This window comes from Corylus avellana, chromosome ca9 (genome assembly GCF_901000735.1).
Source record: "Corylus avellana chromosome ca9, CavTom2PMs-1.0".
Taxonomy (NCBI): Eukaryota; Viridiplantae; Streptophyta; class Magnoliopsida; order Fagales; family Betulaceae; genus Corylus; species Corylus avellana.
Window position 1 is genome coordinate 1,284,019 of NC_081549.1, and position 13,787 is coordinate 1,297,805.

The 13,787-nt window shown below is 37.1% G+C and overlaps 2 protein-coding genes across 3 annotated transcripts; one reads left to right on the plus strand and one right to left on the minus strand.

The window, feature by feature from the left end:
* The first annotated feature begins 2,685 nt into the window (after window positions 1–2,685).
* On the plus strand, window positions 2,686–4,749 carry LOC132191870 (stress response protein NST1). The gene is made up of 2 exons (XM_059606986.1): window positions 2,686–3,017; window positions 3,112–4,749. The coding sequence occupies exon 2, from the start codon at window positions 3,148–3,150 to the stop codon at window positions 4,546–4,548; it is 1,401 nt and encodes a 466-aa protein (XP_059462969.1). The 5' UTR covers window positions 2,686–3,017; window positions 3,112–3,147; the 3' UTR covers window positions 4,549–4,749.
* Window positions 4,750–5,308: 559 nt separating this feature from the next.
* LOC132191543 (pyruvate kinase 1, cytosolic) lies at window positions 5,309–12,833 on the minus strand. Of its 2 annotated transcripts, XM_059606629.1 has the most exons (16): window positions 12,607–12,832; window positions 12,302–12,398; window positions 12,090–12,187; window positions 11,193–11,348; window positions 11,009–11,086; window positions 10,729–10,860; window positions 10,555–10,635; window positions 10,369–10,440; window positions 10,161–10,250; window positions 9,262–9,406; window positions 8,916–9,004; window positions 7,539–7,634; window positions 7,340–7,407; window positions 7,086–7,185; window positions 6,173–6,232; window positions 5,309–5,673 (listed from the first exon to the last, which is right to left on the minus strand). In XM_059606629.1, the coding sequence occupies exons 1-16, from the start codon at window positions 12,673–12,675 to the stop codon at window positions 5,521–5,523; spliced, it is 1,584 nt and encodes a 527-aa protein (XP_059462612.1). In that variant the 5' UTR covers window positions 12,676–12,832; the 3' UTR covers window positions 5,309–5,520. The 2 variants fall into 2 exon arrangements, with proteins under 2 accessions (XP_059462612.1, XP_059462613.1); XM_059606630.1 differs by lacking the exons at window positions 5,309–5,673; window positions 6,173–6,232 and adding an exon at window positions 6,541–6,642 and having other exon boundaries at window positions 12,607–12,833.
* Window positions 12,834–13,787: the final 954 nt, after the last annotated feature.

Consider the following 13,787-nt stretch of genomic DNA (forward strand, 5'->3'; position numbering starts at 1 on the left):
CGATTAAATCTATGTTGTAGAATAAGTCTGTCGGAGTATAAAAATATTTCTTCATTCTTATCCATTTAGATGCTTCTTTGGAATATTCTGTCGAATCCATCTATAATGAATGTTATTTTGATATCCAGCATCCCATTTTCAATGGCCCTAATTCATCTATGATTGATTTGAATTTGATGATTATGTTATTGGTATATACCATAGCATTCTTCATTGATGCCATACTTTCAGAAGATTGATGTGGCGGTGCCTTTTCTCTTTGCTGTGTTATTGCAGCTGTTCTTAGTGACCATAATGGTTTTATTCTGGCTGCCTACCCCAAAATATTGCCTCCAGCAAAGCTGCATCGATCTTTAATTATTCTGTCAATTTACAAATGCCACATTTTCATAGACCGGCTGCATGTCTCCATTATCACCGATATTTACGAGCATCTATCTACTTTTCTTTAAAGGGTAGATTGTTTTGAAGATTTTAAGATGTGCCAACTTTTGAACATTGCTATAATTATATGTTTGGAACGGAAAATATCCCTTTATAATTCTTGCGCACTTTATCGGCTTTAAATAGGCAAAAAAGGGGACAAAACAAAAAACCATGACACTACAAGGGTCTCGTTTTTGTTGTTATTAGGTTTTGTTACGAGGTTGGACTATGGCACCGGGCCATGTGCATGTCTAATTTCCTGAAAACACTTGGAAGTGGTGATGAAAGGGACTCGAAAACAATGAAAGAAAGGTAAATATGACTGCTGCTGCCACTTCATAAACAAGAATAATTGAAGGGTCTAGTTTATGCCAATTCATTTTTTTTTTTTTGGTTTTAGTGGTGCAAGGAAATAAGAGCACGATTCATGGGCTTTCATGCAGAAACTTCATGGAATAAGATGCTCCATTTAGGTGGAGATCGATGGAGCTTCCTGTCCATCAACGTCGATCTCCAAGTTGATTGTACTAGGCCCATGGGCTTTTTTGAGACAATCCATTGCTGCTCCTTGTCGGGCGGAACTAGAGATTTGTGTTTGGGGGCAAAATAAAAAATAATAATAATAATTTGAGGGTCAAAAATTAAATTTTATAGAAATTTTATAATTAATTTTATTTTTTTGGTTGGGACCACCTTTCCAAAGCCCAAAGGCCAAGAAAGTCCCTCTAAAACCCCCTTGCACTTGCAAGTCTTTTTCTTTTATGGGTTTTTTTCAATTAAGTAGGGTCCAAAAGAACAAGCAAGAGAATTCGGGTAGAAAATGAGAGAAAGAGAAGTCCAGAACCGGCACCCGCTCTCTCATTTCAAGGGATCCCTGCCCATCAATTCTTAGGCTTTGGACCCAAACTAGTCTAATCAGTTGGGTTATGTTAACAAAAGGTTAATTGTTGCAGATTGTGAGTGGAGAGGTAGGAAAGAAGATGCTTGTTGGTTGCTTGCAGGCGCAGCTTCAATCTTTTTCCTCTTTGAAATGGGTCCCAGAAGATGAACCGGATTTTCTGGTCCATCCATCCTGGGTTAGGTGAAAATCCAGGAAATTAACCTCACAAAGCTCCTTCGGTGGTGATTATTATTAAATCATAATACCAAGGAAACCAAACCTTGTGCTGCGCTGCAGTCAACTCCTTTTCCACCAAAATACCTAGACATATTATCTTGACTTTCTTTCGTCGTTGAGAATGCGAGACCACTGATTTCCCATCATGATTGGACCTTCACATTCACATTTTCCATTGTAGTAGTTTCCCTTCAATTCAGAGAATCAGATATATGTATTTTTTTTTTTTCCTTTTAGGATGACATTGAAAAGATATGATGGCTCTGTTTGTTAATCATTTTTAAAGGAATTAATTTTTTTATTTAAAAAAGTTGTATGACAAGATATACAAATAAAAGTAATTTTGAATATTTTATATTTTGAGTTATTTGTTAATATTTTTGCTTTGAAAAAAATAAAATAAAATAAAAAAGGAAAAAGTTTTAACAAATAAAGTTTTTTATTTATTTATTTTTTATGGTATTCTTGGACAGATCTATCCATAAACTCCAATTTTTCTTTTTTCATCTTAATTGTATAAACAATTTTTAATATGTATTTGATCAACATATAAGCTAATGTACTAATTAATAAGTTTCTTTTCAAAATAAACTAAATAGTATTTCAAGAACCCACTATTTTAAAAGAACAGCCTATAACATGACAAGATATAAGAGATAGTGAGTGGTTTGTACGGTTTTAAATTAACTATCATATTGTTGAAAACTTGTAAGAAGATTTCTACTAGTTTCCTAAATTATTGTTGAAAACTTCCAAATTTAGAAAGCTTCTAACTTGATTCATAACTACTCTATATGCATTGTGACTATTTATTATGAAATTCAACTTTCAAGCATACATCAATTTTTTTTTTTTTTTTATTTTAATAATTTAGTATTTTAGTTTTTTGGTGTGTTGTTTTGTCGAAAACAGAAAGTACTTTTAGAATATATTACAAAATTTTGATGGTATATCACTTGCATCGCTAGCCACCAATATATTTGCTTGTATTAAAATAAAATGTATTGACTCGTAAAGTAGTTGACTTTCTTTTGGTTAAACGGGGTGATGCCATGTAACAAAAAAATCTCAGAGGGCCTTTGTTGGGTTTTGGAAATAGTACATTGGTTTTGGTATTGGAAATCCTGTGGGTTTCCCAATACAAAGCAAAGCAGGAAGAAGCAAAACCATGGGCAGTTTTCTGTCAGCCCAAACAAAACCTACCAATCCAAAACCGGCTGCTCCGCTCTTTGTATATATGTCTGTCTTTTTCTATCCCATCACTCAATCTAATGTATCTCCACCTTTTCCCTCTTTCTCTCTATCTATCTCTTTCTCTGTTGTGGCATCTGTATCTGCAAAAGGTTCAAGAAGCCTATTTTATCGTTCTGGGCAGCTTCAGATGTGACAATTGGATTCCAATCTTTCGGATTTTAGCGCTTTGGGCAGTTTAATTTTCTGGGTTTTCTTCAAATTAATCCATTCAATTTTTGGGGTATGATTTTACTTCTACTTCCCTGAATGTTTTCCTCAACCAGTAGGTGGTGACAATTTTCTCACCCGGGTGTTTGTGTTTTTGTCTTGGAAAGAGAACAGCCTTTGATAAGTACCAGTCTTGGTTTCTGATGGAACCAAATGGTTTAGGTGGTGGAATGTTTCCGAACATTGGTTCTGGGATGCTAGGACTAGAACTTCCTCTGCAGCAGCAGCAGCAACAACAACAAAAAAGCCCCACAAACGCTCAAAATCCTCACCACCTCCTCCACCCCAACCACCTGCCGGTAAGGGTTTCCTATCCACAGCATGACCACGCTGATCACCACCCATCACAAACCCAGCAATCCGCGAAATACCCATTTGCCTCAAAACCCAAGCAATCTGTGACGGCGCACAGTGATGAAGACGAGCCTGGCTTTGCTGCCGACGACAACAACTCAGGGGATGCCAAGAGAAAAATGTCGCCTTGGCAGAGAATGAAGTGGACAGACACCATGGTGAGGCTGCTAATAATGGCGGTGTATTACATCGGCGACGAAGCTGGGTCCGAAGGGACCGATCTGACGGGGAAGAAGAAGTCTGCGGGGTTGTTGCAGAAGAAAGGGAAGTGGAAATCTGTTTCTCGGGCAATGATGGAGAAGGGGTTTTATGTGTCTCCGCAGCAGTGCGAGGACAAGTTCAATGACTTGAACAAGAGGTATAAGAGAGTGAACGATATTCTCGGGAAAGGCACGGCTTGCAAGGTCGTGGAAAACCAGAGCTTGTTGGAGACGATGGAGTTGTCACCTAAGATGAAAGAAGAGGTTCGGAAGTTGCTGAATTCGAAGCACTTGTTTTTCAGGGAAATGTGCGCTTACCACAATAGTTGTAGTCATGGGGCTGCTGGTGGAGGAGCAGGTACGTCGCCAGAGCCATCTCATACGCAGCAGCAGCAGGCTCAACAGCAACAGTGCTTTCATTCGTCGGATAATGCGGTTATGGTGACCGAGGGGTCGAAAATTGGTGAAGAGGAAGAAGAGGGTTATGAGGATGATGATGATGATTCTGATGAGGAAGAGGATGAGGACGGAGTGGAAAGCGGCGGGCATGGACACGAGGACGAGGACGATAACGACGAGAGGTGTTCGAGGAAAAGAGCAAGAAAGGGAATGTTTTGTATTTCGTCGCAGTTGATGCGGCAACTGAGCGGCGAGGTGATGAGCGTGCTGCAAGACGTGGGGAAGAGCCCGTGGGAAAAAAAGCAGTGGATGAGAGCCCGGATGATACAGCTGGAGGAGCAGCAAGTGAGCTACCAAGGGCAAGCGTTTGAGCTGGAGAAGCAGCGGCTCAAGTGGGTGAAGTTTAGCAGCAAGAAGGAGAGGGAGATGGAGAGAGCTAAGCTTGAGAACGAGCGGAGAAGGCTTGAGAATGAGAGAATGGTTTTGCTTGTACGCCAGAAAGAGATGGAGTTGTTTGATCTTCAGCAACCACAGCAACACCTACAGCATTCTTCTAACAAGCGGTGTGAACCATCCTCTGTTACCGGTTGAATGGTAGTATAGGTTAGATTACAAGACAGGTTAGGTAGACCGAAAAGGGAAAAAAAAAACAAAGGTTGTTTTGTCCTGTTCAGTTTGGATTTTTCAAATTTTGTTGTGAATTTGGGTACTTCTGTATTTATTCCGGCTCTTGTTCTTTCATTTCAATTACATCTTATTTCTCTCAAGCTGGAGTTAAAATTAATTAAAGGTGGTGGGTTTATTTTTATTTTTATTTTATATATATATATATATAACACAATAGAACTTCTTTCTAGGCATTTGAATATCAGTACGATGTTGTTCTGAGTTAAATTTGATGCAAAAGAAAAGTTGCAGTTGGTTCTGGATATGTTCATGTCCAACCATTTTTGGAAATTCTGCGGATCGCACCCTCTGGATCTGACTAAATGGGTACCGCAGCATTTACATTGGATCTGTAAATGTGGGGGAAACGCAGATTCACAGTGCCATGTAAAACGTAGCAAAACGGTAATAGAGTTCAGCATTACTCCAAATCTGCATTTAAATGGGAAAAAAAGAGAGCATAAAATTGATGCTTGAATTTACCAACCGACAAAAATATTCCTACCAATTTAATTACAACCATGCCATTCTATAAATATCCATTTTCAGTCCTATATTTTGCTCATCAGAAAAGAAAAAATGAAAAAAATGAGCCCTACTTTGGATTAAAAAGAAAAAGGTTCTAACTTGATCAATTTGAGATCCTATAGAATTATACTATAAATGGATGGTATAGAGTTTATAATAAAGCAAAAATGGGTATCGCGGGCATATTTCCCATGACTAACTTTCGATAAACAAAAATAACTGCCCGAGTGTAAATTCTTAATACATGTCAATTCAAAAGCTTTTCTCCATAACCCTGGAGATATAACACTTCATAGGTGACAGCAACAGTCGTCCACCACTTGAAAAAATTTAAAAGTCCTCAAAACTGAGGGCAAGAAGAAAACATATTTAATCCTCAAGCTCAATTATCTTCACCACAGACGAATCCCCAACTTTCTGGCAAACAACAACTCGATCGTGTGACTTTATGACTCCTGATGCCTTTCCATGATCAAGTGCAACCTTTAGAACTGACTCGTTTGTTGCACTTGTCGACTCCGCCTGCAAAAGTCATATAGGAGGAGATTGAGAAATTTAATCAAATATAATCAATCAATACCAAGGTAACCAGGAAAGCATTGGGTGTTTCCAAAGAGTGCTCTAGCTCTGTTTGTTAATGTGTTTTGGATTGGATGCTCAAAAAAAAAAAGTGTTTTGGATGGTGTCTCTTGTTTTTAGGAGGATTTTGTGTTTGAGTTGTTTGTTGATGTTTTTGTTTTGAGAAGAGAAAACAAATATTTTAACGATCAGAGGAAGGCATGTTTGGATGTCAGAAGAAAACTTATAGAAAGAGTTGATCCCTGGAAAGTAATTGGAATCAGCATTTTCAGCATTAAAATAAAGGTCTTAACTGAAGACTAATTTTATCATGATACTGGAGGAGAACCCCACTACAAAAAATAATTACATCTCCTTCCTCCAACAAGAATTTTCTTTTTGGTGGATACTTTCCAACAATAACACTTATCAAGTTACAAAATATAAAGTAAAATCAACTTACAGGATGTCTGGGATCCGCAAGCATGGGGAAGAGGCCTCTCACAATAAGTGATTGCCTTGCCTAACAATTAACCAAACAGATAAAGATTCATTAGCTTGAATATAAAAAGGAAGGTACGAAGTAAATGGCCATGAAATTACAACAAATTGAGAGAAGAAAAAAATTGAGTTCAGAAAAGTGCACTGCAATGCACCTTTCCCCCCAAAAAGAAAACATGTTTCAGCAAATTAGTTAGTAACATAGAATTAAAACCATAGATAACAATATCCAGTTTATACAGCAAATTAAGGCAATATTTTTTGTAAACCAAGGCATAATAAGATTTAGCTACACTTTCTAGATATTAACCGAGTTTGGTGATACAAGTAATAATCCAGTGAGTACTAAATGAGAATACATAAAAGGAGTATTACATTAAAGGGGTACAACAGGCTTTCCCACATATGATTCGATAGATTACACAGTGGGTCCTGGACAAGAAAACAAGAGGACATCAACCTGAGCTTCAAACCAACAACATGAGGGGAAGATAGCATAAACAAGAAAAGAACAGCACAAGACAAAGTTTTAATAAGCATTCATTCCCCTAAATGGTCATTGAATTACTGATTAATCTGGCTTGTATTCACACGCTGAACATTATAAGAACAGAATCCTTAGAGGGAAACCAATTTATCCTTTCAAACCTCACAAAACTATTTGAACAAGAAGAATTTGTTACCAGAAGGAATTTCTTAAATATATTTTGTCATGCCAAAAAAAAAAAAAAAAAAAAAAAAAAGGCTTCTTTCAAGTCAAAAGAACAATCTAGTTTTTTTTTTTTTTTTTTTTTTTAAGATCACAACCACTGTAGAAGCTAAGTAAGAAACTTCACAGTAAATGTGCATTAGATAATTCTGAGTCAAGGGCATACCTCAAAGGCTCCAGTAAAGCTCCATTTTAGCTGATTTGTCTTAAGCCGGGGGATGACAACAGACAGAACTGGCATTGTTGGCCTATACTTAGCAATCAATCTGCATATACATGAAATTTATTTAGAAATTCTGTAAGGTCAAAACAAAATCTCTATGCACGCTCATAAATTGGAAGGACAAAAGGATACATTTAATTTTCAAGGATGCCCAGGACATATGCACATTTGTATGTAACTATCCACCAAGAAATTACCTTGCTGCCCTTCCTGAAGAAGTGAAACAAATAATAGCAGATGCCTTCACCTTAATGGCAGCCCGCACCTAGATAAGTGAATATTGGCTTATAAGACATCCAATTAATAGCGCAAAAATTTCAACCAGAACTACAATCATGAATTTAGTTAATAACAAAATAAATTAGTAAATAAAGGGCAACATTAAAAAGTGAATACCGCAGAGGAAGCAATAGATTCCAAGTGGGTCATCGGCTCTCCAACATATTTGACAGTCTTCTTGAAATAAAGGTCTTGGTTGAAAACCTTCTCTGCCTACAAAGGATTATTTCGGAGGGAAAAAACAACATTATGAAAAACCTTGTACAAGGTGTACTAACATAAATCAAGCGTAATAATACATGTTATTTCCAATTCTGATAGCATTGATAATATATACATATTGATGGCAAGTCCACCATAACTAATCACCCCGAGTACTTGACATGCAGCAGTATGAAAGTATCCAGACCGAAATGGAGATTAGAGTGTCTTCTGATAACACATTAAAACAAAAACTGATTTCTTCTCAAAGCAACTTAAAAGAAATTTGTGCACATCATCGGTCTGAAATAAGACATCAATATAGGAAAAATAAACCCAAGCAAAATTAGGGAGGGAATGCTTGGTACATTGTAATAATCACTAAATTTCAATTTCAAAATTTCACAACTACAGGGGCAACAAATTACAATTGTTGACATTTCATGCAATAGTACCACAGCAATGTCAATGAACACATGTACAGATATTATATTACTTAACAGGAGTGTCAACAGGTTGGACATAAGGCCAAGAACAGCTTGGTTTTGTTCTGATGCTATCATTCTCAACCATTCAGGGTTTTACTGGTTCAGTAATTAACATCCCGGATCCATGCTGCCGAGTACTGGCTCTCCATCCAAATCCTTACGTTTCAACTCTTAATGTCAACATCTCAATTTAGTAAGCCAAATCCTTGTGTTCCAACTCTTAATGCCAACATCTCTATTTAGTAAGAAAAGGCAAACAAGATAGAGAACAATGACAATTCCCTTCTAAGAAAAAGAACACTACTAGCACCCACAATCATTACGCATGCAAGTAAATTGTACATGTGAATAGCTAATACAAGGATCCAACCCTGCACAAGGGTAGCCCACTGACATCCTACCAAAATATTATTAGGGTCCAAAGAGAAGGACCTCTAAATAAGGGTGAATGATGAGCTTCGTTAAGAAAATAGGTATGAAGACTATAATAAGATCCGTAAGCATCCATGAGGAGTACACGACTTTCAAGAACAAATAGAAAATAACAAACTTTTGTCTAGATGAAAGATGCAAAGTCAACATCCAGGTCCAAGTTCAAACAGAGAGAATACAAAATAAGCACCATAAAATAAATGCTACGGATAAGAAAAAAACCAAAACTTTCCAAATGCCAAATTTCAGAATTCAACTCACTAAAAGGTACAACGAGGTCCATAGTTTCAATTTGCACAAGTTCGAAGCTCACATTTAAAAACAAATTTACTTTCTCAACAAAATTATAAATGGCCTCAAAGAAAAGATATACCTCAGCACAAATTTTACCAACAATAGAAATAGTCTCAACAGGGTACAACCCACGCAGAGTCTCAGCACCCAGAAGAATTGCATCACTTCCTGCACCCATTAGAAAATGTGTCAGAAAAGAAGTCCATTTTGCATGTCGTAACATTAAAAAAAAGTCAAATGGAAATCATATAAAACTCAAAAGGAGAGGAGAGGAACCATAAGATTGACCTAAATCCGACAAACACAACCTTAGTATTTCACATACAATCACATATTATGTGCAATTCCATATCAAGGAAATCCATGACTTTGGCCTCAAAGGCCTCTAAAGCAATAAGTGTTAAATAAAAAAAACAGTGAAATACCATCCAATACAGCATTGGCAACATCAGTTGCTTCTGCACGAGTTGGCCTCAAGTTGTCAGTCATACTGTCCACAACACGAGTCAGCACTGCAGGCTTTCCAGCCATGTTACACTTGTAAAGAGCAGCTTTTTGAAACAAAAACACCTGCAAGGTACGTAGGATATGTTAGCAGTAGGCTACAGTAATGACATGAAGCTTATTCAGTTATAGGATACAAAGGATACAGGCCCTTCAGTATTTAACGTATTTGAAGTATGAAAATCTTGAGTGTTCGGAGACCCTTCCAATATTTTTGACAATTTAAGGCCAAAAAAGGTCTGTTCTAGGCATTTTTTAATAATAAAATATTTGTTAATGCCCCCAAAATACTTGAAGAAACTGAGAAAGAATTTGAAGGATTTCTCTTGGATCTCCCCCTTTACAAATATAATTTCTCCATGCTACATAAACCCAACATCACTTATTTAATCCTCTTCTAAGCAAGCACAAACGACAATTATCTTTTTCAACTTTTAAAGTGTAAAGGGGCATTTAAGAGTTTTCTATGGTAGGTAAACTTTTATAATATTGGTACTTGAAAATCTGGGCTTGGAACCTAAAACATAAGCTAAAACAAAACATTACACATCACAGGTAAAGAGTATTGTGAAACTCCATTTTTTTCCCTATAAATAGGAAGATTGAAATGTGTGTAAATGAGAATATAATAATAGAGGTAAAGAGATACGCATATGACTTATATCTATATATGCAGAAAATTTGTCCATGTATGAGAAAAAATAAAGCATTGTATATACATCTCGCTTAGCTGCCTAATTCACAAGTGCAAAAGATTAACTTTGGCTAGAAACGCTTAACATCATCAATATGACTACTTTGTCCAAGTTAGGAAACTAACCTTCTCAGGAGGGAGATCAATCCCCAAATTCCCACGGGAGAGAATGATACCATCTGCTTCTTGAAGGATCTCATCAAAATGGGTTAACCCCTAAAAAGAGAAACATAAATGCATAAATAGCAATCCACTCAGCACAGATATTGATATCAAATTTGACTTGTCTAAAGAACTCAGTCAATATTATGAACTAATAAGATATGCAACTCACCTCTATATTTTCAATCTTTGCAAAAATTTGAGTCTGACTGAGGTCACCCAACTTAGAAAGGAGATCACGGGCCTGCATTTCAGCATTAAAAAGCCTGTTATTGTAAGTTATTTAAAGAACCCTAATAACTAGGGTATAAAGAAACATTATCCATTCTAGAAAGACAGAGTAAAAAGCATTACTTACCTGGCGAACGTCTTCTGCATGCCGGGTATATGACAGAGAGAGGAAGTCAATTTTATGTTTAACTCCCCAAGTACTTATAACCTGATAAGAGGAATAAATATCACAAAATGCACTTTAAAAAAATAAAAAATAAAAAGTTACCAAAAAATATGAGGGAGGCACTGTAGCCCATACATCCTTATCTTTATCGGTGAGAGTTGGCATATCAATATGAATTTGAGAGGCATGCAAAGTGAACAATGCACCAGACAGGGTTGCAGAATTCTTTATGACACAAACAACATCTTCCCCTTTCACTTCAGAGACCTGCTCAACTCCAAATATAACTAATCAGTTGTCCACAAGTTAATCAGTTCCATGCATGCTTGTGTCAGAAATTCTACTTGTAAAGAAAATGAAATACAATTCTAAGATATTCTAATGGCATTGGCCTTCTAGGACGCCTAGCTCTTACCTCCAACCAAACAGAAGTAGTTTCACTTCCAGTAAATAGATATTGACCCATAAAAATGGTGTCTCCCTTCTTCACTGCCTGCAAAAATCAAACCACAAAGAGGCAACATTACAATGTAATTACACATTTCATCTGATTTAAGATAAAACTGATGCACATTGTTTCACGTGTATTGTTGTCATACCTTTGACAGGCCATCAAAATTGATGGGCAAAAGCTCCGAAGAGGCTTCTACTTCTTGATTTGGTGTCAGAACAACAAAACCATCCGCCAGAAGTGAAATAGATTTCTCACTTTTATTAACGACCTGCAACTCAGGGCCCACTGTGTCCAGCATAACCTGAAATGCAAAGAGGTGAAATTTGCTAAATTCCTTTTCATAACAGCAGTCACTTAAGGGACAAGCCCCACTGTTTTTGCAAAAGCAATTAGTAAATGCTACTTAAATACTAATATTTGGCAAAAACTAAATATTGTTTGGTGACCATTTCATGCCCAATCTTTTCATTTCAATGGCCAAATATCAAAATCAGCGCTTCCAAAAGCAATACAAGTAATTAAAAAAAAAAACCAAACAATGCCTAAAAAATTACAGAGGGCCCAAATGAGTAAACATTAACTCTCCGTCCTTTTTTTTCTTAAGGAGTGAGAAAAGGATATCAAACCCAAGAAAACAAGAAAAATAAACAAACACAGGTTTTATTCCAAACAAAAACGTTCAATGAGCTCAATTCATTGGCTTCTTTATATTTTTCTTCTCTCGAAAACAGTTATTCGAAAAAGATGCAATATCCTGCTTTCTCATCTACGACTTTAATCTATATCTTACAATAAATTTAAGTAGAACAAGGCAGCACTATTAACAAATTCAAACTCTCACACATTCATTTACCAACCAACCCACTTTACTCCATATTATTACCACCATAGTAAGAAACCTAATTATTTATTTATCGATTAATACTAAAATGCACCAATACTATTATCCACTCAGCACCCAAACAAAGACTTAGGAAAAAGAAATTCATAGAACATTTGATATCAGACCCTTAGAAACGCAACACAACATAACATAACATACAGCGCAAAGCTTCTTAGTACTCTTCACAGCCGCCTTCAGATTCTCCAGAGTCTCCTGGTGATATTCCGGGTCTCCCAAAGAAAAGTCGAACCGGGCCACTGCCAATCAAAGCACCAACCAATTCCAAGACCATCACAATCCTACTAACAAACCTTGCAAGACCATCTGTGTGTGTGTGTAATCAAACAAAAAGCAAGCAAAAGCCGTCATACCCGACATTCCAGCCTTGAGGCAGCCAGAAATAACCTCCACGGATCGAGATTTGGGTCCCAGAGTGCCCACGATCTTCGTCATTGCAGGAAAGAAAGTCTGAAAAAACAATAAAAAAATCCCCAATTACAATCAAAACTAAACAGTTCAGCAATGGCACATCAAATTTCATTGGCAATTTATTCCCAAACAAAACCTATCAACGAGATTGCGGCACAGATCCACGTCACAACAGATTAAGAAAAGGCTTTGGTTCAAAAACAAAAACAAAAACAAAAAAAACAAAAAGCAGATTGAAGACGCTTACAGCCTTGGATGGCTCGAGAATCGAAGCCATCCTAATCGGCTCCTCAAGAAGCAAGTGGGTCGAATGCATCTTCGCTCACACGATCAAACACAGCAGCGAAGAGAAAGGTCGAGAGAGAGAAAGAGAGTCTTCTATCAGAATCCAGGTGCGCGAGGGCTTTTGTTGAAGTTCTCTGCAAATCCCAGAATATGCTTTTCTACTTGTGCTCTACTTTAGATTAATTTTTTAAAACATATATATTTAACTCCCACCAGAACTAGAAGACCACTTCACTGTCTCAAGGAGAAATTAGGTATTACACGTGGTGGTCATCCAGCGACCGGACGCGCGTAACTACGCACGAGCGGGGGTTTCGTGGGGAAGGGGAAGGTGCGAGTGGCCACGCGAGTGCGTGATGCGTGCTGGACGGACCAATCCGAACGGGTCCATGCCGTGCGCGTGGTTTACAAGCTTTAGGAAGGGAGCGCGTTTTCAAAATTAAGAATCCACGTGCTCAAGGAAGTAGGTGGCTTTTAAGGCAGCGCAAAGGAAAGGGGCACGTGTTGCCGTTGCTGGGTTTTGGTGAAGCGGTAAAGGTAAAACCGAAAATGAGCGTTACTGCTTCCGCCCAACGAAAATCACAATCCTGTTTTGGACGTAGCAAGGGGAGCTTTGAGCGGTCAATTCCTGTGGGCTGTCGCTTTAGTACGGTCGTTGTGCATGCGTTTTTGGCTGCAAATAATTATTAAATTATTGCTTGTTATTTGAGTTTATAATAAATAAATCCAACTTGTTTCAAAAAAAGTTTATAAATTTCTATGATACGACTTTTTATTAACAAAATGATCATTTTTTACTAATTTTGATTTTTTTTTTCAACTTAGTCCTTGTCAAAATAATTCCACTTTCAAACAAAAAAAACCGAACAAAAAAAAAAAAAAATTTAAAAAAAAACCATAAAAATAAAATATCAACGTAGCGGTAACTAAACCATTTATATAGGCCTTTAGGGGGTGGGTTGGTAACTCCTTCTAGCCTTTTTTTGTTTTTGATGATTGACCACTCTAAGTAAAGGCCTTTTAAAGCCTTTAATTGCCGATTTTAGGAGTAGTCAAACCATTTTTATTATCACTAGGGATGGTCGGGCCACTTTTTTGGACCAAATTTAGGGTTTGTTTAACTACTTTTATAGTTCTTTAGGG

What these genes read in the sequence shown, in the direction of transcription:
- LOC132191870 (XM_059606986.1), top strand. Translation starts at nt 3,148, where the DNA reads ATGGAACCAAATGGTTTAGGTGGTGGAATGTTTCCGAACATTGGTTCT.
- LOC132191543 (XM_059606629.1), bottom strand. Translation starts at nt 12,675, where the DNA reads ATGCATTCGACCCACTTGCTTCTTGAGGAGCCGATTAGGATGGCTTCG. An exon ending in GTACTAAGAAGCTTTGCGCT is followed by an intron (nt 11,349 to 12,089) that starts GTATGTTATGTT and finishes TTTGCATTTCAG; the next exon opens with GTTATGCTGGACACAGTGGG. An exon ending in AATCTATTGCTTCCTCTGCG is followed by an intron (nt 7,408 to 7,538) that starts GTATTCACTTTT and finishes TCACTTATCTAG; the next exon opens with GTGCGGGCTGCCATTAAGGT.